At 43.8% G+C, this 23,213-nt stretch overlaps 1 protein-coding gene across 1 annotated transcript; it reads right to left on the bottom strand.

The window, feature by feature from the left end:
- Positions 1 to 338: 338 nt before the first annotated feature.
- On the bottom strand, positions 339 to 17,943 carry LOC133463581 (collagen alpha-1(XIII) chain-like). The gene is made up of 4 exons (XM_061745176.1): positions 17,187 to 17,943; positions 1,652 to 1,721; positions 480 to 592; positions 339 to 359 (listed from the first exon to the last, which is right to left on the bottom strand). Exons 1-4 carry the CDS (start codon positions 17,475 to 17,477, stop codon positions 339 to 341), a joined length of 495 nt encoding a protein of 164 aa, XP_061601160.1. The 5' UTR covers positions 17,478 to 17,943.
- Between the last annotated feature and the right edge of the window lie 5,270 nt (positions 17,944 to 23,213).

Raw genomic sequence — 23,213 nt, forward strand, 5'->3', positions numbered from 1 at the left:
ACTTCCACAACATTAGAGGAATGACTTTTGCTCACAACCGAGATGTCTACAGGATGTACAGGATTTTGTACGATACCGTTCTTTATTACGTTTTTATTTCTACGGAATTGCTTCATTTTCTTTGATAAATAGGAAAATGTCAAAAGTAAAATACTCCACATTGGACTCATGGGGCTGTTCCATGATGCTAAAGACGTTGATTAAACTTGTGCTTCAAATATTGTCCAGGATGGTTCTGTCTATCCACCTTAAAAAAGCAGATCTATGAGCCCCCTTGAGGCTTTTTTAATGTCATTTATATGAGACGACACATGCACACACCTCATCTAGCCCATGACTTAATGACTGCCATCTGGAGACTGCAGCGAGAGAACAGGTGTCTCTGCACAACAAAGACCGTACTCAGCCTCAGCAATGCAGACTTCATTAGCTTTTTTAGTAAGATAAATACGTTGGAGTTTTTGAGTAACTTCACTGACCATAATAAGATCAATCTGGTTGTCGCCACACTCCCCGTGGGCGAGCAGAGGACACGTGTGCAGCTGGTTATGCAGAAAGGCCTGGATGATGCCAGAAATGCTGACGTCAGGACCTTTAATAACAGCCGTGCTGCAGATTCAGCTCTACGTGATCGTGCGTGACTGTGCTGAAGGGAACAAATGCTAAGATCCTGGAAGCACCAAGCACAACACGGGTCCTCCGCTCTGCCTTTGCTCTTAAATGAGAGCTGGAAGTGTCAGTCCGGACTGGCCACCCCGAGCTACAAGTGTGACTACACTCTGGTGGAGTCAGTACAGGGGTGGGCAACCCAACATGTTGAAAGAGCCATATTGGACCAAAGACACAAAAAACAAATATGTCTGGAGCCGCAAAAAATGAAAAGTCGCGTATAAGCCTTAGAATGAAGGCAACACATGCTGCATGTTTCTATATTAGTTATAACTGGGGGGAGAAATGTCGAGAAAAAAGTCGAAATTTCGAGAAAAAAGTCAAAATGTCGAGAAAAAAGTCAATTTCGTGAATAAAGTCGAAATGTGGAGAAAAAAGTAAAAATGTAGAGAAAAAAGTAAAAATTTTGTGAAAAAAGTCAAAATGTTGAGAAAAAAGTCGAAATGTTGAGAAAAAAGTCAAAATTTCGAGAAAAAAGTCGATATGTCAAGATTAAAAAGGAAATGAAAAAGGAAGAAAAAAAAGGAAAAAAAGAAGAGGAAAAAGGAAAAAAAGAAGGAAAAAAAGAAGGAAAAAAAGAAAAAAAAGAAAAAAGGGAAAAAAAGAAAAAAGAAGAAAAAATTGAAAAAAAAGGTCAAACATTTTTTTAAAAGCTCCAGGAGCCACTAGGGCGGCGCTAAAGAGCAAAGAGGTTGCCGACCCCCGAGTTAGAAAGATGCTGTGTGGAAAAGCAGCCCTCTTTTTTCTGTATTATCCATAAAAGTGCAACAATGAAAACTTCTTTAAAATCAAAGCCCATATGGCAACTCTTTCAGATCTCTGTACCGACCATGCAACTCAGCAGCCAAAGTAAAACAATATAAAGCATCGTCAAGACAACCCATACAGGTGAAGTTACATTTATGAAGGAGCTCCGACTGCTGTTTTCTCCCTGCAGGTGGAGACATGAGGAGCATGGATGGGTGAACAGGTGAGCTCTTACCTGGCGGACAGAGGCAGCCGTGGGAAACGTCCCTCACCTCCCGGGACTTGGGCAGTCGTGCTGCAAGCTTCTGCAGAGCACAGGGAAGAAAAGAGACGGAGTCAGACTCAGACTTCGTGTCTCGTCAAAGCTGTTGTTTCTGGTAGGCCTGTGTTGAAAAAAATAGATTTTCCGATTCTAAATCGATTCGCAATATTAATTCCTAAAAATCGATTCTTATGACTAAAGATCGATTTTGTTTTTTCATCATTACATTACAACTTCTGGTATTTTTTTGTTTATGCCCAAAAAAGGAGCCCTAGTTTCTGGTATAAACTTGATGTTGAATGATTTTGTAGGGCACATGGATGGGAGCTCGTCTGCAGACCGAATATTGGTGCTGAGTACAGCACCAATGCTGTCCCAAACATGAACTGTAATGGATCAATACAGGCTGATCGTTTTTTACGCACAGCCTTTTTGAAAATGATGCCACTTTTTAGGTTTCCCTTTGCCTAAAAAGATCATATTCCCGGAGGAGCATGCAGTGCCTGACCATCATGATGTCCTCTGTAAATGTGGCTCTAACATAACACATGAATGAGGAATGGCCAGTAATCCTGTAAAGCACTTATTATTACAGAGCAATGAGGCCTGATCAGACTCTCTCAAGGGCAACGGCTGCTGCTTTTACACTCAAATTAAAACTAATGATGTATTTACAAAATATCTGTTTTATTGTTGGGCACGAGTCCTGTCTTTGAGTCTTGGGTGTCACCAGTACTAGAGTTGTAAAAAAAAAATCAGGGGGGATGGTGGATTTTATCATATGGGGACAGATAATTTGTGCTGATTACAAATAATATAATATATTACAAATAATAGCAGTGACCAAAACACCTGCAGAAATACTGCAGGAATGACATAGCAGCAGTTAAATGCAGCCTTCTGTAAGCTTTAAATATCCACTGGGCTTACATCAAATACATCAAAACACAACAATAAAAAACACTTTTCTGAACTTATCAATATGACTCTGTCCTTCACAGGATAAGTAACATGGATCACTGCAAAAACTCACAATCTTAACAAGAATATTTGTCTTATTTCTAGTTAAAATGTCTCATTTTAGTAAAAAATCTCATTACACTTAAAACAAGACTCATCAATGGAAAAAAACACAATTTTCACCTGTTTCAAGTAGATTTTCACTTGAAATAAGTAGAAAAATCTGCCAGTGGAACAAGATTTTTTTGCTTGTAATGAGAAGATAAATCTTGTCCCACTGGCAGATTTTTCTACTTATTTCAAATGAAAATTTACTTGAAACAGGTGAAAATGGTCAAATAAGTTATTTTTCTGGTGATGACTCTAAATGTTGAAATAGAAGTAAAACCACATTCATTGATGAAATGACATAAGGGATGGAAAGGAGGGATGACAGTTTTACAAGGGGGATGATTTGGACCGTTTTTATTTGAGGGGGGGATGATTTGGACCGTTTTTATTTCAGGGGGGATGATTTGGACCGTTTTTATTTCAGGGGGGGATGTCATCCCCCTCATCCCCCCTCAACTCCAGTACTGGGTGTCAGAGTGTGACAGTTGAGCTCATTAGATCAACAAAAGCGTGCCTGTTATTTGACCCTGAACAGAGCACAGCACCGTGCACGAATGTTCTCCGCAGCATTCGCAGCGATGGGCCTGCTGCCGTCGGCGGTTCCTGCCCGAGCGATGCCGGCGGGGGCTGGTTAGAGGCCTGACAGGTGCTGAAGGGGACACTGTTACGGCCCTGCCATTCTGGGCAGCGCTGCTGGTATTCTGGGTAACGCATGTGCCCTCAAAGAGCCGCTCAACCTGGACTGTGGGGTGCAGGCCGCGGATAAAATCAGGGATTATTGGGAGGATATGTGCAACGCGTGTAAACTGTATTTGACCCGGTCTTTTTTATTTTTTTTTATTTTATATCATTCATATGCACAATGATAAAAAGTAATTATATTAACACTACAAGGACAAATAATTGTGCAGGAGAGGAAAAGAAGCCCGAAGGGCTTATAAAAAATCCTCCCCCTCAATACAAAATCATAAAAACAAATCAATCAATAGAAAAAGAAAAGAAAGGAAAAAAGAAAAGATAAAAGAAACAAAGAAAAACACAATAACCACACAAACAAAAAATATCCATAAAATGGCAATTTCATCTCAATTAGAATAGCCTATTAATTTAGCCCAGATAAGAGATTCCCCACCAAGCTGGTTCTAAACATTTTTAAGGATGATGAAACTTAAGAGACCTATCGAAAGAGTTCCAGAGTTGAGGGCCATGGAATCTGATAAAGGATTTGTGACTGGAGGTAAAAGACAAACAGGTAAATGAAAGTTCTTCCACCTCTAACTGAATAAGAGTGAATATCTGATGATAACAGAAAAAAATGATGAAAAGTGCCTGGAATGTCTTGTTTGGAATGAATTAACTTAAACATAAACAGTTATGTTTGAAACATATTAATAGAAAAAAATGATAATAATTTAAATTTGCTAAATAGGCAATTGATTATCATTTTATGGATTGTATGGATTTACATGACCCAGATGTTAATTTCTTTAGCAGATTTAATAGTGAGTCTAATTCATGTAACTATTATAATGAGGATGAATTTCATACATTGACTGGCAACTTAACCAGTAAGTTCAATAAATGTAACGTTTGGACCATATAGAAACGTAATTCTTGCCATTACCCGGTCTTTGTACATTTTGACCGTATAGAAATGTAATTCTCGTCAGTTGTGTGAAATAAGACCACGTTTACACATAGCCGTATTTACAAAAACAGATATTTCCCCCTCTACGTTTTGAAAAATACCATCATTTACACAAACCTGCATAAATATCTGTTAAGGTGCTATGAGCAGCCAAACCTACAGGGGGCAGTGTAACGAGAAGATAAAGTCATGCTAGCCAATCAGAATCCTGGAAAAAAACATCAACAAATGACACGAGTAACTTCCAGTTACTTCCAAGATGAACGAGTCTTTGGTTTGGAGTGACAGACAAGTGGAGTTACTTTTAGGTGTGACGTTAGAATATAAAACTGGTAAAATACAAGAAACGGTGGCCAAACAAATTGTAAACACACACTCATGACGCTGGTGACGTTTCTGTCGCATAATTGCGTTCTGAAGCCTAAATGTCCGTTTCCCTCTGCAAATCTCCACTTTGGCCGGAGTCTTGATTATCTTCAAATGCCTGAAACCTAAAGCCAATCAAAGGTCAAAGATAGCGCGGCAGTGAAACGGTCTGTTTGGAAAAGTTTCTAAGACTGATGGAGCCTGAATCCAATTTCACAGACAGATTCCCGTGCTGTTGGCCGATCCCAGCGCCGGGTCTGCAGCGTGCTGAGGCCTTGGGAGGCAGGAAGGCAGAGGGAAAAACTGTGAACCACTAAAAATAAGTGTATGACGTTTTCTTTTCTCAGTGTGAACCCAGACTGTCTGAAAGTAACACACATGGTTGAGGGCTTTTCCTCACGTGGACTCAGGCGTAGGGGCTCGCGGCTCTGCCAGCCTCACGCTTCACAACTACTTTGAGGAATTCATGCGGTTGATGCCGGCGGGGCCCCACTCACAAGTGGAAAAGTCTGCAGCGAGATTAATCCAGAGCAGCTCGCGCTGGCCCTCCAGCTCACTCTCTATAGTCCAGCTGGAAGCAGCAACACCGCAAGACACACTCTCCAAACTAGATAATAGCAGCGATGCAGAGCAGGGACTCGGTTCTGCTGTTGCCAAGCTAGCGGGCTAGCGGGCTGCAACGGCAGCCACATCAAAGGTCACGCCGTTCTGCCAGGGGGAGAGAAATGTAACGACCACACTTCAAGCACTGTCAGAGGCCTCTAACTCATGTCCTCATATACATCGCTTACATTTTAATGACAGTGCTCCCAAAATGATGCTCTCTCTTTTTTGCTTCATTCTATCTCACTCTTTAAATCGACCCGTGACCGAACCAATTTTGATTAAACTGCTGGAAGCAAACAGAGATGTTGTGCTGACTTTAATCATTTATTTAATCTCCATTAACTGTCTCTTTTTTATTATTATTATTACTCTTATTAGCATTGTCATCATCATTAGGGCCCGAACACTTACAGTGCAAAGGCCTTATTGTATCTGTAGGAATTTTTCTTCTGACGAAAGGAGGGCCTTTTTTCCCCCTGAACGTGCCCCAAAAGTCAACAAATTTTGCACCAAGCCAGGCCTGGCGAAAAATTTGATATTTAATGGTTTGCATTAATGGGCGTGGCAAAATGGCTCAACAGCGCCCCCTAGAAAACTTTGCGCCTCAAGCCACACAGTACGGTTTGACGTACATGCACGAAAATCGGTACACACCTGTATCATGTCGCAACTTGAAGAAAAGTCTCTTGGCGCCATGGCCGACACCGAACAGGAAGTCGGCCATTTTGAATTAATCATGTAATTTCGGCGCAATTTTGGCGCAATTTATGCCGTTCCTTCGGCAGTTAATACGGCCCGAACCGTAACGTGCACCCAGGTGTGTTATACATCAAAATGTGCGTCTAGATCCTGCGACAACGCGCATTACTTTTCTCAGTCAAAAGCGTTACCGTGGCGACGTAGACGCCAAAAAGCGCGCCCCCCTTCATCTGATTGGTCCATATTTGATAGTTCCTACTTTTTGCTATAACTTTTGAATGGTTTGATATAGAGAGTCGTGGGTGGTGTCATCGGACTCGGATTTGAGTCCTTGAACATAATTGGTGCAAATTAGCCTTGATGTTTTGCCACTCAGTGCGAGTAAGGGGGCGTGGTCCAGTGGGGAAGTGACATCAATGCAAACCCTCTATAATGAGTGAAAAGTAATGTAGCGCAGTTTCCAGAAGCAAACAACAAAAAATGACTGAAGCAAACTGAACTGGCTTGAAAAGGAGAAAAATGCAAAAAAATTAGATTTTATATTTGTTAATACACATTTAAAGAAATCCTGGATGAGGATGAGACCCTGCTTCTTTCCTCTACCTGAGATTCAACCTCATCAGCACCATTTCTTCTGCTTGGCAACACTTTGGCAACAAGGTCATACCATAATATATTGGGATGCAGAGCACGTGCATTCAGGCCTGGTGACCCGCGGAGAAGCTTCAAGACGCCGGTGTCATGGGTTAAGTGACTGCTGCTCATTGTGGGCCTCCCCTTTGAAGAGCGGTAACCTAATACCTCCGTTTTTGTTGTGGCTTTAAAATCTATTTCTAAAGGATGACAAAACCTTTAACCGACGCAAAGAGTGATTATTTTAAGACCTGGCACTGCTTTTGCATTCACTTCCAGTTATGGACTTCTCCGTCTACGACGAGGAGCACGAGAGTAAGATGAATGAATGAATGAATGAATGAATGAATGAATGAATGAATGAATGAATGAATGAATGAATGAATGAATGAATGAATGAGGACTACTAGATCTGAACCCCCACCCTGCTCAAAACATGTCTTTGCTCAGCCATTTAAATGGTTCCTTCAAATTGAACTTCTTAACCAACTAGATGTCTGTAATTGGGGGGTCCATACTTACGAATTTGCAACAATTATTGTTATCGTTATTAATGATATTTGTTTTTTGTAAAAGTGTCCATCACTATCACCTCTGCTGTAACTATCACCTCTGCTGTAACTATCACCTAGTAACTATCACCTCTACAGTAACTATTACCTCTGTTGAAACTAGGGATGCTGATGGCGATACTGCTCTCATATACTCGTACTCGCAAAAATTCCCCGATACCACCCTGTGTGCTGCTAGAGCTGAGTATACGGAGTTTGCTAATGATACTGCAAGAACACAACAGCAACATTAGCTCAGGTTCTGCCAAAGCGACAGACAATGCAAGAGACTGCAGAAACGCTAAAAATAAGGGATGTTATTTTAATCAAACTCATTCTTTAACGTGGAAACCTGGAACATTGAACGAGTATCCTCAAAGCAAGTTAGAAACACCTTAATCAGAACATTGTCTTGGATGAAAAGGTCAATAATTATGTTCCTGCTGTCCGTGTAAATGTGGTCACTGTCGGCACGCCTGTTTATACTCATGTTCAAGTGGAATGACTCATTCAGGTGACGGTGTGCGCCGGTGAGCGCCGGTGTGCGCCGGTGTGCGCCGGTATGTGCCGTGTGTGCGCCGGTGTGTGCGCTGGTGTGTGCGGCGGTGTGCGCTGGTGTGTGCGCTGGTGTGTGCGCCGGTGTTCACCATGTGTGCGCCGGTGTGCGCTGGTGTGTGCGCCGGTGTGCGCCGGTGTGCGCCGGTGTGCGCCGGTGTGCGCTGGTGTGCGCCGTGTGTGCGCCAGTGTGCGCCGGTGTGCGCCGGTGTGTGTGTGCAGCCATCACCAACTGTGTTATGATGAAGTGCAGAGGTGACTTCTGCTTGACTGTGCTGTTTATGGCAGGCTGTCTGATTAGCACGTGGGTCATTTGGACACTCAAACACACACACACACACACACACACACACACACACACATCATGGAGGACATGGGCATGTACATGTATGTATTTGTGTGTGTGTGTGTGTGTGTGCGTATGTGTGCGGACCTCACAGTGTATTGGGTGACGGCTCTATGGGGATCACATTGAAGGAACCAGGCCAAAGGGAGACTATATTTTGTACATTTCTACACCTCCCTGCATGTTCTCCAGCTCCCATCCGGCCTCGTCAGTCAACTGACCCTGAGCTCAAGCAGGTCTACGGAGAGCACTTTGTGGGTAATTGTAGACGTTAAGACGGCCGTGTTCAGTGTGAGCTGACAGCAGAGAGGAAGGCAGGTCAGGGGGCTGCTGTTTCCAGGGGTGCTGTTGGAAGTGGCAGTGCTTTTGGGGGACATGATTGCAGCGAACAACCTCGCTAACCTATTATTAGGCTTTTGGACCACCTGTGTGCTGCTAGAGCCGGTTCAGAACCAGTCCTGGGGTGAGCGCATGGGTGAGTTGGGCAGGAGAGCGGCTGAAATTTTGACTGGAATGCACAACGGCATGGATGAGTTGAGGAGGTTTAGACATGCAGCATTTCACAATTTCAAACAATTTTGACCATGCTTTATTCCCGACCGGCCTGCCCCACTGATGACCCACTCAGTTTTCATGAACTGATAAAAAGCAACATTTACTTTTTTCAAAAATAATTATACACAATTGGGAAATAAATATAACTCCTAACCCTAAAGGCAGTGGTGGGCTGTCAGGCCCAGCAAGGCCTACTCTGCTGGCCTAACATAACCAGAAATCATCATAATAATTAGATAAAGGTTAATTCAATTCAATTCAATTCAATTCAATTCAATTTTATTTATATAGCGTCTAATACAACAAAAGTTGTCTCCAAATGCTTTCCAGAGACCCAGAACATGACCCCCGAGCAATTATTACATAAACAATGGCAGGTAAAAACTCCCATAGTGGGAGAAAAGCCTTAAGCCAAACCCTTTAGGAGGAGAGAAACATTGAGCAGGACCAGGCTCATAAGGGGGGACCTCCTGCCGAAGCCCAGACTGGGGGGTCGGGGACGTCAGCAGCACACAGCAGACATGTGGAAGCAGCAGCGGGATGACAGGGGATGGGGACCGCAGGCAGGTGGAAGCAGCAGCGGGATGACAGGGGATGGGGACCGCAGGCAGGTGGAAGCAGCAACGGGATGACAGGGGATGGGGACCGCAGGCAGGTGGAAGCAGCAGCGGGATGACAGGGGATGGGGACCGCAGGCAGGTGGAAGCAGCAACGGGATGACAGGGGATGGGGACCGCAGGCAGGTGGAAGCAGCAGCGGGATGACAGGGGATGGGGACCGCAGGCAGGTGGAAGCAGCAGCGGGATGACAGGGGATGGGGACCGCAGGCAGGTGGAAGCAGCAACGGGATGACCCGGGGTGGGAGCCGCAGGCAGGTGGAAGCAGCAGCGGGATGACCGGGGGTGGAGACCGCAGGCAGGTGGAAGCAGCAGCGGGATGACCGGGGGTGGGGACCGCAGGCCAGCACGCAGCTCCCGAAGCTCCGGCCCAATCAGCAAGCCCCAGGTTAGGTTCAGGGTCGGGGAAAGGTTGAGAAGTCAGTAAGGCCTTCTAGCTAGCCTCACGTTAAACGTGACATTTACGCATCCTGTGATTGGATATCGATACTTACTACTTTGAGCCATGACAGTGGGGGGAGGACACAGCCGTTTTGGTGAGTGCGAACATTAATATTATTTTTTTCACATTTAATGTTTTTATAATTTATTTAATTCATATCAAATCCATAATAACGAACCAAAATGACAAATATACTAAAAATGGAACAATAAAATCTTCCTTCCACGATGTATGTAAATAATGTGCCACATTGGCGCGGCTGTGTGCTTGTACTCAAAGCAACAGGTCCCAGAAAGCCGTGATACGTCAGGTTTTGACATGAAAACGTTTTTTCACAAAGAGACTTGGTTATTGGGTCGCTGTGGCCAAAGTATGGCCGTCTTGTTAATGTCTCTCTGATATTAAACTGTGATTTTGCAATTTATTGTATAATCTTATTAAAGCTTGTATATTCTTTGTGGACTCATTTAATAAAACTTTTTGGAAAGCTAATTTTAAAGATCCCTTTATTTTAAAATTTTGACAGTATCATACCAGGTTTGGTGAGTTTTAAAATGCACTGTATAATAGCCCATTTGGTACACAACTGAGGTGATGCCTAGTAATGCTTAAGTGTGTTTCAAACTAATCTCCAGCCCTGCTGGTATTAATGCTGGCATAATGAAAGGTATTTATTGACTAAGTTGGACATCACTGAAGGCATAAATGTGAAAAAGCAACACCTGCCACTGCAGAAGGTTTAGAGAGCTCAGCAACGCTCACACACTCAGATACTGGTTTCACTCGTAGTGCAGACAATCAGCATTTGAGTCACAGCGGAGACAAGCTGGATGTTTTGGTGAGCTGCCAGTGAAAAACTGAGTAACTCCATTAAAGCTAATTGTCTGGGGGAACGGAACAAATAAACGGTCTCTTTGTGGCCAGAGCACGCACGGTTTTCAATGCTGGCTGTTTAGACCTGGCTCTAGGTGAGGCATTGGTTCTGAACCCGGATGCAGGATCCCAACAAGGAACCAGAGTTTGGATCAGCAGCCATGCAAAAGCTGCTCATCCCTCTTTTATTCCAATGCATGTGCATGTAAACTTTTTTTTTCAATCATCTGATCACTTAGGGTTGTGGTACACGCTGTGGAGGAACTTTGCTCAGTCTTCTTTGCCACAGTTTTGCAGGTTGTTTAGATCAGTTTGGTGAATGCACGTCGTGCTTTCATGAAAAAATGCTTTCCCCATCCAAACCTCTCCCATCTGACCTCGGAGTAACTTCTCTGGGATGTGCACTCCTGAGAAACCTGGCCACTATCTAGAATGTTTCCACTTGTCAAACATGTCTGACTGTAGAGTGTTTAACTAATGTTGTCCACTGATGGTTTGATAACCCTTTCCAGACTGATGTGCAGCAAAAAATATACTAAAACCAAAAGTCTTGCCCTCTTGACATTGTCTTAACACACACACACACACACACACACACACACACACACACACACACACACACACACACACACACACACCAGAAGGCTGCCCCCCAGCTGGTGGTCACTCTTATGGCGCTTTTCCACTACTACCTACTCAGCCCGACTCGCCTGGGTTTTGCGCTTTTCCACCAGGGGTCTAATTTTCTGAGTAGATACTTTTCTGTATCTATTCTGCCGAGGTTCTAAGCGGCTGAGTCGGCTGTATCTGACATCATCACACTACAGGCCACCGATTGGTCGGGGGGTTGGAGTCAGACGTCTGAGTCAGGAGGAGGAAATCAGAGAAAGAGACTCTGACGGATTCTTGTTCATTTTATTCAACCAGCAACGGCAGCAAAAGTCTGTTTCATGATCCAACTCTGAGGGTCAGATGTTCATAAACCTGGTGCTGAGGAGAGAATTAAAAAGGGATCTAGACGGAGATAAGGAACGACCAGATCTACCAGGAACTCTGTCTCTTCATAGCTGCTCACGGCTCCAGCTGACTTTTCAGCAGCGCAGAGACAAACTAAAAAAAAAAAAAAGCGTCACCGCTTGAAGTTTCTCTCACTCTCACTTTTTAACTTGGTATCAAACACAAGTCACAGATCCAGCAGCACATCTATCATCTCCTCCAGGTTCTACATCTTTAGTGTTGTTGTCTTCTCCGTTTAGATACACAATCAAATACGTCACAGCAGCTTCTCCAACCTCCTACTTCTGATCTGGGTGTTGAGAAGAAACGAGTGGAGGCGAGTGGAGTCGTACTGAGTAGGTACTAGTATAAAAGCTCCATTAGCTCCTGGAACAGGTACGTGAGAGTAATGATGTCTTCGTTTGCTTGGCACAGTGAAACAGTTATTGTTGTTTCATTTGTAAGATTGTTTCTAGTCTTAATGAAACCAGAACACAGGATTGAGAGAGAGAGTTCCAGCCTTCCAAATGCTTGTGATGTGCAGACACTGAGACTGAAAACAAACCAGACTAGAAACATTACACAAGAAGCTGAAAGGCCTGCTGCTGGAACAGGGAACAGGCCACATTCTGCAGAACAGAGGGACCGGGTCGCCAGCGGAGGAGACGGGGTGGTGGATTCTGCACAGTGTCGGGTGAAAGTGCCACAGACGTTCTCTCCCTCTCTCTCTGTTCAAAAGGCCACATCTGTGCTCGCGTCCCATTAATAATGACTATTTATGCAAGGATAGGTAAACAGAGAGGCAGACCACAACGCCCCAGGCCCGTCTGGAGAGGAACCCTCCTGACTGGGCCCCCAAAAGACCCCCAGGGCAAAGTACCCAAACAGAACCTGATCACACACACTTCTGATTGAAGATTTATCCAGTACTGGAGTTGAGGGGGGATGAGGGAGGATGAGGGGGGGATGAGGGGGGATGAGGGGGGGATGAGGGGGGATGAGGGGGGATGGCATCCCACCTGAAATAAAACCGGTCCAAATCATCCCCCCTGTAAAACTGCCATCCCTCCTTTCCATCCCTTATGTCATTTCATCAATGAATGTGGTTTTACTGCTATTTCAACATTTAGAGTCATCACCAGAAAAATAACTTATTTGACAATTTTCACATGTTTCAAGTAAATTTTCACTTGAAATAAGTAGAAAAATCTTCACATTACAAGCAAAAAAATCTTGTTCCACTGGCAGATTTTTCTACTTATTTCAAGTGAAAATCTACTTGAAACAGGTGGAAATTGTTGTTTTTTCCAGTGATGAGTCTTGTTTTAAGTGTAATGAGATTTTTTTACTAAAATGAGACATTTTAACTAGAAATAAAACAAATATTCTTGTTAAGATTGTGAGTTTTTGCAGTGATCCATGTTACTTATCCTGTGAAGGACAGAGTCATATTGATAAGTTCAGAAAAGTGTTTTTTATTGTTGTGTTTTGATGTATTTGATGTAAGCCCAGTGGATATTTAAAGCTTACAGAAGGCTGCATTTAACTGCTGCTATGTCATTCCTGCAGTATTTCTAGGTGTTTTGGTCACTGCTATTATTTGTAATATATTATATTATTTGTAATCAGCACAAATTATCTGTCCCCATATGATAAAATCCACCATCCCCCCTGATTGTTTTTACAACTCGAGTACTGGATATATCAGATGAAAATATACAAACCTGTGACTAAAAACTGTCAGGTAATCATTACACACTGCAACTGCAAAGCTTTCCACTGTTGATATGTTATCCATGGTTTTCTTTTATAGTGTAGTTATTTGTTTTATACGTTCCGGGACAGCAAGCACCCTGCAGGGAGGACGCGGCTGCTGGAGCTTGAGCTCCAAGCAGGAGATCAGAACTCACGCTGCTTTGTCAAGAGTCCAAAATTACTGCTGAAGCAACACTGAAAAGTCCAGGACCGACACCTAGCCTCTCATTTCATTAATGTGTCACCAACAAACAAGTGAACTGTTGCTTTCAGGAGGAGTTGTGTGCAGGAACTGCTCACTGACCAACACTGAGCTAAGACGCTGTTCAGCCTCTAAGCTACGGCTAACCAGATAGTAAAAGAAACATGCACTGTGGTCTATTTCATGCACATTTCTTTTTGCTGGGGTTGTTATCGTTGCTGTACTTGTTCTTGGACCTCATGACACTAAATATATATATATATATATATATATATATATATATATATATATATATATATATATATATATATATGTGTGTGTGTGTATATCCGCTGCTGCTTATAATTGGCTGTGATCTGGTCACCAACAGGTTCGCAGACCTCGATAATAGAGAGATTTGGCCATTTTGGTGGTCTAGAGCATTCAGTGTATTTTACAATGAAAAAGAATATTCACCAGAGAGAGACAGGTATCAACCTTCTAAGGAATGGAGGTTTTCACAAATGTATCCCAACAAATTGCAGTCCTCAGTGAAACACACAAACCCCCAACGATGTTCTGGGTGTCTTCTGTGCGGAGCATGGAAGCATGGCTGAAGTCACATAACTGCATCTGAATAGACTCCTGAACAATGTCCCCTGGACAGATGTTTAGCCTTGATGACCAGCACCATATTTGGAGAAAACCAAGCACAGTTTCTCTGGAGAAACACCTCATGCTATTGAAATCATGCTCAAGTAGCAGAAAACCTAACTACAGTACTTCCACCTACCGTTGCTAAAGGTGGATCTACACGCTGTCGAATCGTGAGGCTATTGTCCACAGGACGGTTTTTCTTAAATACTTAGTGGACTGGGGGAAAATTATACTGTTGTTGGTCTGATGCGGTATTTTCCTGATACGAAAACCCTGAATGTTCAACATGTACCTGCAGTGTGGGATTGAGAGGGGCAGGGTAACGGCCCGGGCAGGCGGGGGAGAGATTCGTCCGTCAAGACTCCTCTCCCTGGCCCTGCCCCTTCTCAACCTTTCCCCGACCCTGCACCTAACCTGGGGCTTGCTGATTGGGCCGGAGCTTCGGGAGCTGCGTGCTGGCCTGCGGTCCCCACCCCCGGTCATCCCGCTGCTGCTTCCACCTGCGTGCGGTCCCCACCCCTGGTCATCCCGTTGCTGCTTCCACCTGCCTGCGGTCCCCACCCCTGGTCATTCCGTTGCTGCTTCCACCTGCCTGCGGTCCCCACCCCCGGTCATCCCGTTGCTGCTTCCACCTGCCTGCGGTCCCCACCCCCGGTCATCCCGTTGCTGCTTCCACCTGCCTGCAGTCCCCACCCCCGGTCATCCCGCTGCTGCTTCCACCTGCCTGCTGTGCTGTTGATGTCCCCGACCCCCCAGTCTGGCCCTCGGCAGGAGGGTCCCCCCTTATGATCCAGGTCCTGGTCCAGGTTTCTTCCCCCCTTATGATCCAGGTCCTGGTCCAGGTTTCTTCCTCCTAAAGGGGAGTTTTTCTTGCCACTGTTTGGCTTAAGGTTTTTCTCCCACTAGGGGACTTTTTACCTGCCATTGTTTATGTAATAATTGTTCGGGGGTTTATGTTCTGGATCTCTGGAAAGCGTCTGGAGACAACTTTTGTTGTATTAGACGCTATATAAATAAAATTGAATTGAAAAAATGTAATTGAATGTACAGTGAAAGAGCTTTTTTCTAAACGAGCAGGTTGACGGAGGATGGTGGAAGCAGGGCCCGGTGGACCGGGGTCTCTGTGGGACCTGGGTCTCTGTGGGACCGGGGTCTCTGTGGGACCGGGGTCTTTGTGGGACCGGGGTCTCTGTGGGACCGGGGTCGCTGTGGGACCGGGGTCTCTGTGGGACCGGGGTCGCTGTGGGACCGGGGTCGCTGTGGAGCAGCTCGTTAGTTGGTTTAGTGCCGCCGTGCTCGGCTGCAGGACAACGACCAGGGTGAGTGCAACAACAACAGATGTGAGTGCTGGGACTGCTCCCTCCACGTTATCTCAGGGAAGACGAGACATGATGTGGAAACCACATGTCCAACCTGCTGGGAAGATTCACCTCAGAGCTGCAGCAGCAGGAACTGAGCTAGTCCGTGTAGCTCAGATACCAAGGTTTACCACCTTCAAACGTTTAACAATTACACCCTGATGTTCCAAGAATTAACACATAAACGGAGGGAACATATATCATGTAATTAACCCCAGAAGTAAGCTTTGCAACTGTTAATAATTATATATATTTTGATATTAAACTTCTTTTTAACCCTAATTCAGAAATCAACTTTGAAATGTTGAGGTTCTGCAGAGTTTCAGTTATCTGTGTGAAAGCAATCAAAGATTGGAGCCGGACCTGGATCAAGACTTAAACTGATTTAAAGCTCCTTTAGTAGCTCAGAAAACCCACGAAGACCATTTATAAACATATTTAGCTCATTTTTCGACATTTGTATGTGGAACTGGAAGAAATGCCTATTCATGTCGTGCTTACCTATTAAAAATATGTATTTTATTAATAACTTTTTAAATGCATTTACGACAGCATAAACCTAGTGGACTTAGAAGCACAGTTTAAAGCCCTAAACAGCTGGAGCAGTCAGAGAAACGGACTAAGCCTCTCACATAAACGCCTTCTGTCTTTTTGTTGAAACTTTGGTTGGTGGCTTTTCCTTCTGGAGGGCTGCTCAGCATTAGATATTAAAATCTGGACTTCCAATGCGGACGAAGGCCTTTATAATAGTTTTTTGTACAGAATTTCAATGGATTTTGACATTTTAGATTTAACATGATTTCCAGCTTAGTTTATCATCCAAAATGACTCAGAGGAATTTGTTTTCCGATACTATTTCAATTCCAGTATCATTTATTGTTAGGTTTCTAGTTAAACTCACCGGCTTATTCCCAAATATAATGCATTTTGTTTTACCAAGATGAAGTGATAATTTGTTTGAATCAAACCATTGTTTGAATTTCTGTAGTTCCTTCACCATGTCCAGAAGCTTTTCCCAAATGACCCCCAATACAAGCAGGCAGTGGTTCAGAAGGAAGATATGATCGGTCCTAGGCATACATTGTGATTATGTTGCAAATTGTAAGTATATTATAAATTGAATAGTAATATGGAGTGCAACTAGAGCTGTAACTATTAGCTATTGTTGAAAAGCTGCGGTTGAATGGATGTTGGGATGTAAAACCTGGTGGTTTTGTTGTTGCAACTATTTTTATTCATAAGTGGATACAGATCTGGTGATAGTAGCAAATATTGTTACTTAAGATGTTGATGTTTTTGGTTGGTTATTTCATCTTTTCTTTTGTTTTTGTTTTAATTTATTATTTTAGGAATTCTGGTGAATGTTTTCACCCTTTTTGATTTGTGATTATTGTAATCTTCTGTAGCCTATGTCTTTGTGTGGACCCCAGGAAGAATAGTCTTCACATGGTGAAGACTAATGGGGATCCTTATCAAATGAACAAACTACAAAACACTATGACTATTGTATGGTCAGCAAACCAAACTTTTCAAAGTGTCCAACATGTTGTTGGTGGGGACGCAACCCCCGCCCCGGCCCCGGCCCCGCCACGGCCTCACCTCGTCCAGGATCTGGTCCAGCCGGCCCAGGATGAAGGGCTCCACCTGCTCCGGGGCCCAGGTCCCCGCGGGGAGCCGCTGCTCCAGGCGCGCTATCCGGGCCCGCAGCTCCGCGGAGCGCACCAGCTCCAGCACGCACACCCCGGCGCACAGCAGCGCCAGCGCGACGCACACGGCCAAGCCGGCCGAGCCCGGCGCGCTCCTGCACGTCCTCCACACCGGACCTTTGGACGGGTCCTGCTGCTCCAGGCGCGTCCTCTCCTCCGCTCTCCACTTCTGCTCTTCCCCCATTCTACGCGTTAATGTATCCACAGAACCCCCGTATTCATCAGGTGAGGAGCAACAGTTAGGAAAGAGTGTCTGTCTGTGCTGGGAAATAACTTTCTAGATGTCCCTTTTCTTCTTTAAAACTCCTGTGTGCCCCAATGACGTCCCTGATCCCCGCTCCGTGCGTCCTGCTCCGTGCGTCCTGCTCCGTGCGTCCCTCTCCGTGCGTCCTGCTCCAGGCTCTGCGCTGTCTGTGTGCTGCAGGTCTGCAGTCAAATGCGCGTCTGAAACCCGAGCCAGCCCTCCTCTCCTCTGCTCTCCTGTCCTGTCCTGCGGATGCCGCGGGCTCTTTGCTCTCCCTGCACGCTCCTCCTCTCAGAAGGCTTTAGGTTAAATGCCGGAGCTGCTGCATGCCCCGCTTTGATCCGCGCGCTTGGTGGCAGATATTTTTAGGGGTGTGCAAAGCCAGGACGCTCTGTCTCTCAGAGCCGCTTTCGGTGTTGCTCAGCGGCTCGGAGGAAAACAACGCGGCTTGATTCCGACCACAGGACTTACTGGATACTGAGAAACAGAAAAGAGCTGAACAGTAACCTCTACAGTTCAGGCTGATGTCTGTTCCTCTCACACACTCAGGGACAGCTTCTTTCCCAAAGCTGTCAACTTTCTGAACTCATAAGGTGTCTTCAGTATTCACATTCATTACTCAGGTAGAAGTATAGATACTAGAGTTTAAAAATACTCCTGGAGAAGTTGAAGTATCAACTCAAGTTTTTTACTCAAGTAAAAGTATAAAAGTACTGGTTTCAAAGCTACTTAAAGTATAAAAGTAAAAGTAATGTAAGGGGGAAAAAAGCCATTAAGGACAAAAGCCATTGAACATGAATGCATCTTAGTATAATGCAAATATATTAAAGAACCATATATGTGTACTATTGAGCATTAACATGTGTTTCAGAGAGCAGGAGATATGATGACTAGTTGCCTATAAGTATTTTAATGGTGCAAAAAGTCAAACTTCAGAGGCATGTTATCATTTATCCTAACCTTTATTGGAATGTACATCCAAGTTTAGTTGCAGGAATCTGAGGGAACGGATGTAAGAACAAAACTGGACAAGAACATCTGAAACAACCACAACCAAATTCACTCTATCCGGATGGAGCAATTTAACTGGATAGTTTTTATTAAAGGCCGAAATGAAATAGAGTAACAAGGCTGTTTTTAAAATGTAATGAGTAAAAAGTACAGACAATTGCGTGAAAATGTAAGGAGTAAAAGTAAAAAGTCGTCTGAAAAATAATTACTCCAGTGAAGTATAGGTAACCAAAATTTCTACTTAAGTAAGGTAACGGAGTATTTGTACTTTGTTACTTGACACCTCTGCATAATCTACCTCATACTGCGCAATATTCTTCATCAATTTATGTGCAATATTTCACTCATTTATGTGCAATATTCATTCATCCATTCATTTCAATAGTGTATATATGTTTCCTGTTTCTTATTTGGTTTTTACATAGTCATTACATGTGTGCACTTTTATGGAGCTGCTGCCTAATCTCATTATACCATTATAATGATAATAAAGGCTTTCTATTCTATTCTATTCTATTCTATTCTATTCTATTCTATTCTATTCTATTCTATTCTATTCTTTCTATGTTTCATACATCACTGGTGTCTGCTCTCTCATTGTAAGGTGGAAACTGGAATAAGTTGCTCTCCACAGCCTTAGATCACCACTTGTGGGTCCTTGAGCAGCACTAACCTGCAGTAGTCGTGTCTGCGTCTCTCAGCCGTGGAGGAGTTTGGGTCGGCCGTTTTACAACATTGGTTCAGTTCATTGGGGTTTTTAGGGATTTCTTCTCCAGCAGGTTAAGGTCTGGTCTTTGACGAAGTCATTCCAAAACCTTGATTTTTTTATTCTTCAGATATTTATTCAGATGTTTATCAGATGTGCTGCTGTGCTTTCAATTACTGTCCTGTTGCACAACAGTGTTGCGTTGTCAGCCTGGCAGCTAAAGCTCTGTGGACGGACAGTTATATTGGCCTCTAAAATACTCTCGTCGCTGCAAAACAACTCCAACCCTTTCCTCCTCTACCATAGTGCTTGACAGTGTGTATTGGATGTTTTGACAGCAGTCCTGCTCTCATCTGCTCGTAGGACATTGCTCTAGAAATCCAGGGATTCCTTCAGGTGCAGGCTAGTTATCCTTCTTTTTTAGATAAAAAGAGTTTTTATCCTGACAAACCTTCCAAACAAGCCAAACCAAAAAAAAAACTGTAATTAAAGGAGAGGATACTAACTTTTGCAGATGACTACTGATACTAACTTTTGCAGATGACTACTGATACTAACTTTTGCAGATGACTACCATTTACTCCGAAACAAAGACAATTTCAGATATTTTGAAGTCTTTGAAGTCGTGCTTGCACATTCGTAACTGTAAAAGTCGGGTGTAAAAGCTGCAAACAATCAGAATCTCTCTCAGAGTTTTGAGCGTCTGTATGATTGTGGTGATTTTACTGCCTGCTGAGCGTTTGTGCATGTGTTCAGGGTCTGGGTTTGGTGTACGTCCACCGATCATTAAATTCAGAAGTCTTTTCAGGCTTCATGTGGTGGCTTCCTCGAGAGCATGTTGATTAAACCCCCAAACCAAGGGGGTGTGTTAACCCTAATAAATCCAGACATTTTCTTGCAGCCTGGCCATAATATGACTTAAAGGGAAATCAAATCATGATGGTCCTCATGCGGGACCTTAACTGCATTTACAAAGTACAAGAGCACAAAAGTGGTTTTCTTTACGATCACAGACCACCACAGAGCTTCAATTAAAACAAGAAACGTTCCTGCGCTGTGTCTTTGCGTGTGGTTCAGACAAAGAGATGCTCGCTCATCTGTCTTCCACATCTGAGCTCATCAACCTGCAGTTTATGACGAGCAGATGAAAACTCCATGTGCCGCGAGTCCTTGTAATTACAGCATGCTTTGATATGCTTTAGATCCTCTGAAAAGGCATTTTGAAAATGATCCCCATAATTTATTGTAATCATGTGATTCCTGTTGTAACAGCTGTGATAGAGATCAGTGATGAACAGTAACCTGAGAATGACTTTCCCACTTGTTTTAACTTCTGGAGCAGACGTCTCTCTGCACCCAACTGATCTTCTGAAATGTTCATCTTAAATTATTTTAGCAAATAGTGCTAATTACAGGACTGTCTCAGAAAATTAGAATATTGTGATAAAGTTCTTTATTTTCTGTAATGCAATTAAAAAAGCAAAAATGTCATACATTCTGGATTCATTACAAATCAACTGAAATATTGCAAGCCTTTTATTATTTTAATATTGCTGATTATGGTTTACAGTTTAAGATTAAGATTCCCAGAATATTCTAATTTTTTGAGATAGGATATTTGAGTTTTCTTAAGCTGTAAACCATAATCAGCAATATTAAAATAATAAAAGGCTTGCAATATTTCAGTTGATTTGTAATGAATCCAGAATGTATGACATTTTTGCATTACAGAAAATTAAGGACTTTATCACAATATTCAAATTTTCTGAGACAGTCCTGTATAACCTTACAGTTCTCTGACCTGAACAGCCCAGAGTACAAATATGTTTTGCTCCGTGTAAATCCATAAATGCAACTATTGTCAGGCCCGTCACGCTTCTCAGGGCGGGTGTTGAAATGTCACATGTGGGAACTTTTTGGTTGCAAGTATATGATTTTTAGTATTTTTCAAGATATTTTCTGGACATTTGGCTTGTTGGTGACGCTTCGAGAAAAGGAAATGCCAGTTGTTGGGGATCAATCATTCCCCACAAACTGGGTGACAGTCCAGCTAACAGCCGAAGTGCGGCTGTGACTGACTGACACTGGGACGTCTAGAGGTGTTTATGTGAGCGGCTCAAAACTGTGGAGCAGAACTCAGACTGGGTCATCACTGACGTATCCCAACCTGACGTCCATTTATAAAAGCATTAGAAATAGATCATTGTGACAAAGCAGAGCCGTTAGAGTCCTCCTACACTCCCACACTCACTTCCCATACGTGTGTGAGGGTTAGGTTTGAGGTCAGGTCTGTGTATCTTTTTTCCAGAGAGGATTAGTCTGTTTGCAATTATCTGCCCTCACTAACTGAAACGGAGTAGGACAAGGTGGGAGGGAGGAGGATGCGTCTTCATCGAGTCCTCTTTGCTCCGGTCTGATCGTCTCTTCTGTGAAACAAAGACCTCGTTTACATACAGTCAAAATTGGGGTTATTACTAATATTCCGGTTACTGAAACATTCAGAATATTCCGTTTACATGGTAATTAATACTTTGGGATATCTGATCAAACCAGCGACGCACGGAGAACGTGATGACGCAATTCCCGTCATTTCTGCTTCTCCTTCCTGTATCCAAATTCAAAACAAATGCTGCTTCGCGCAACTTTTCTCTCACCTTCTTGTAAATCTTCTATACCGGTACTTTCTACCGTCTACAAATGCAGAAATGTTCATATCCTTCATTACATTTATGAAGTGATTAGTCTCCTCCTGGTCTTGGTTTCTCCGTGTTTATAAGAACTTCCTGGACTCAAAAGACCAGGATTCCTTGTGAACGGAGCATGTGCAGAAAACAAATTCATGTTCCGTTTGATGGGGATATTCCGTTTGGTGTTTACATGACCCAATATTCAGGTTTTAAAAGGAGTAACCCAGGGGTCATATTGGGGTTTTTAAAAACCTGAATATGAGCAAATTTGGGTTATTCAAAGGGGTTATTGGTGTTTACATGGCAGTGCAAATTCGGGTTATTGCCAATATTCGGGTTTTAAAAGGGTTATTCACTAGCAAGGACCACGCCATCAACAGGATACGTTTAAATGATTTATTGATACGAAGATGATAACGATGACGATGGTGATGATAATGGCGATGACAATGGCGATGATGATGATCTATGGATCAGTCGATGCGTTGTGGGGAAGCTGGTAGGGAATCCGCTGCAGCGCCCGGGCAACGACGAACCCCCTAGGAATCTATGAGGTAGAGAAAGAGAGGGAAGAAGGAGAAGAGAAAAGGGGTGGGGGGGAGGGGTGCATAGAACGAGAGCGAAGAGGAAGTGAAGGTTAGGCTGGTATTTGAAGGTTTGCCGGAAGAGGCGTGGTGCCGGAGGAGGCGTGGTTGAGGCGTGGTCCTGCTCCCGAAATTCGCTTGTTAAGCTCCAATTCACTAGCAAGGACCACGCCATCAACAGGATACGTTTAAATGATTTATTGATACGAAGATGATAACGATGACGATGGTGATGATAATGGCGATGACAATGGCGATGATGATGATCTATGGATCAGTCGATGCGTTGTGGGGAAGCTGGTAGGGAATCCGCCGCAGCGCCCGGGCAACGACGAACCCCCAAAACCGTGGATTATTTAAGGAGATGAGACTGAGCGGATCTGAGGTCGCTAAGATCTGAGCGAATGTAGCGATGATAGTTGGGAGGACCATCGGCCCATGAGCTGTATGAGGTGCTCTGGGATACGTGGCGGGAGGCTGAAGTGGCGGCTCCGATCCTAAGGAGTGACCGGAGTAGTGCGTTGGGGAGATGACAGATAAGGAGAGTATATGACGGAAGCGATGGTGAAACCAGAAACTGGTGACGACTGTCCTGACTCGGACGCAAGGATCTGTCGAAGATGTGCTCTGTGTTTTCCAGGAAGACAAGTAGTTGGCCAGGGTCTCGAAGTATTCAGGGGAGATTGGT

Source organism: Cololabis saira, chromosome 17, assembly GCF_033807715.1.
Source record: "Cololabis saira isolate AMF1-May2022 chromosome 17, fColSai1.1, whole genome shotgun sequence".
Lineage (NCBI taxonomy): Eukaryota > Metazoa > Chordata > Actinopteri > Beloniformes > Belonidae > Cololabis > Cololabis saira.

Excerpts from the sequence above, each read along its gene's own strand:
- LOC133463581 (XM_061745176.1), bottom strand. The coding sequence starts at position 17,477 with ATGGGGGAAGAGCAGAAGTGGAGAGCGGAGGAGAGGACGCGCCTGGAG. Across the intron at positions 1,722-17,186 it reads TGGACCAGATCCTGGACGAG|AAGCTTGCAGCACGACTGCC; the intron begins GTGAGGCCGTGG and ends TGTGCTCTGCAG. Across the intron at positions 593-1,651 it reads CGGCTGCCTCTGTCCGCCAG|GTCCTGACGTCAGCATTTCT; the intron begins GTAAGAGCTCAC and ends CTGTTATTAAAG.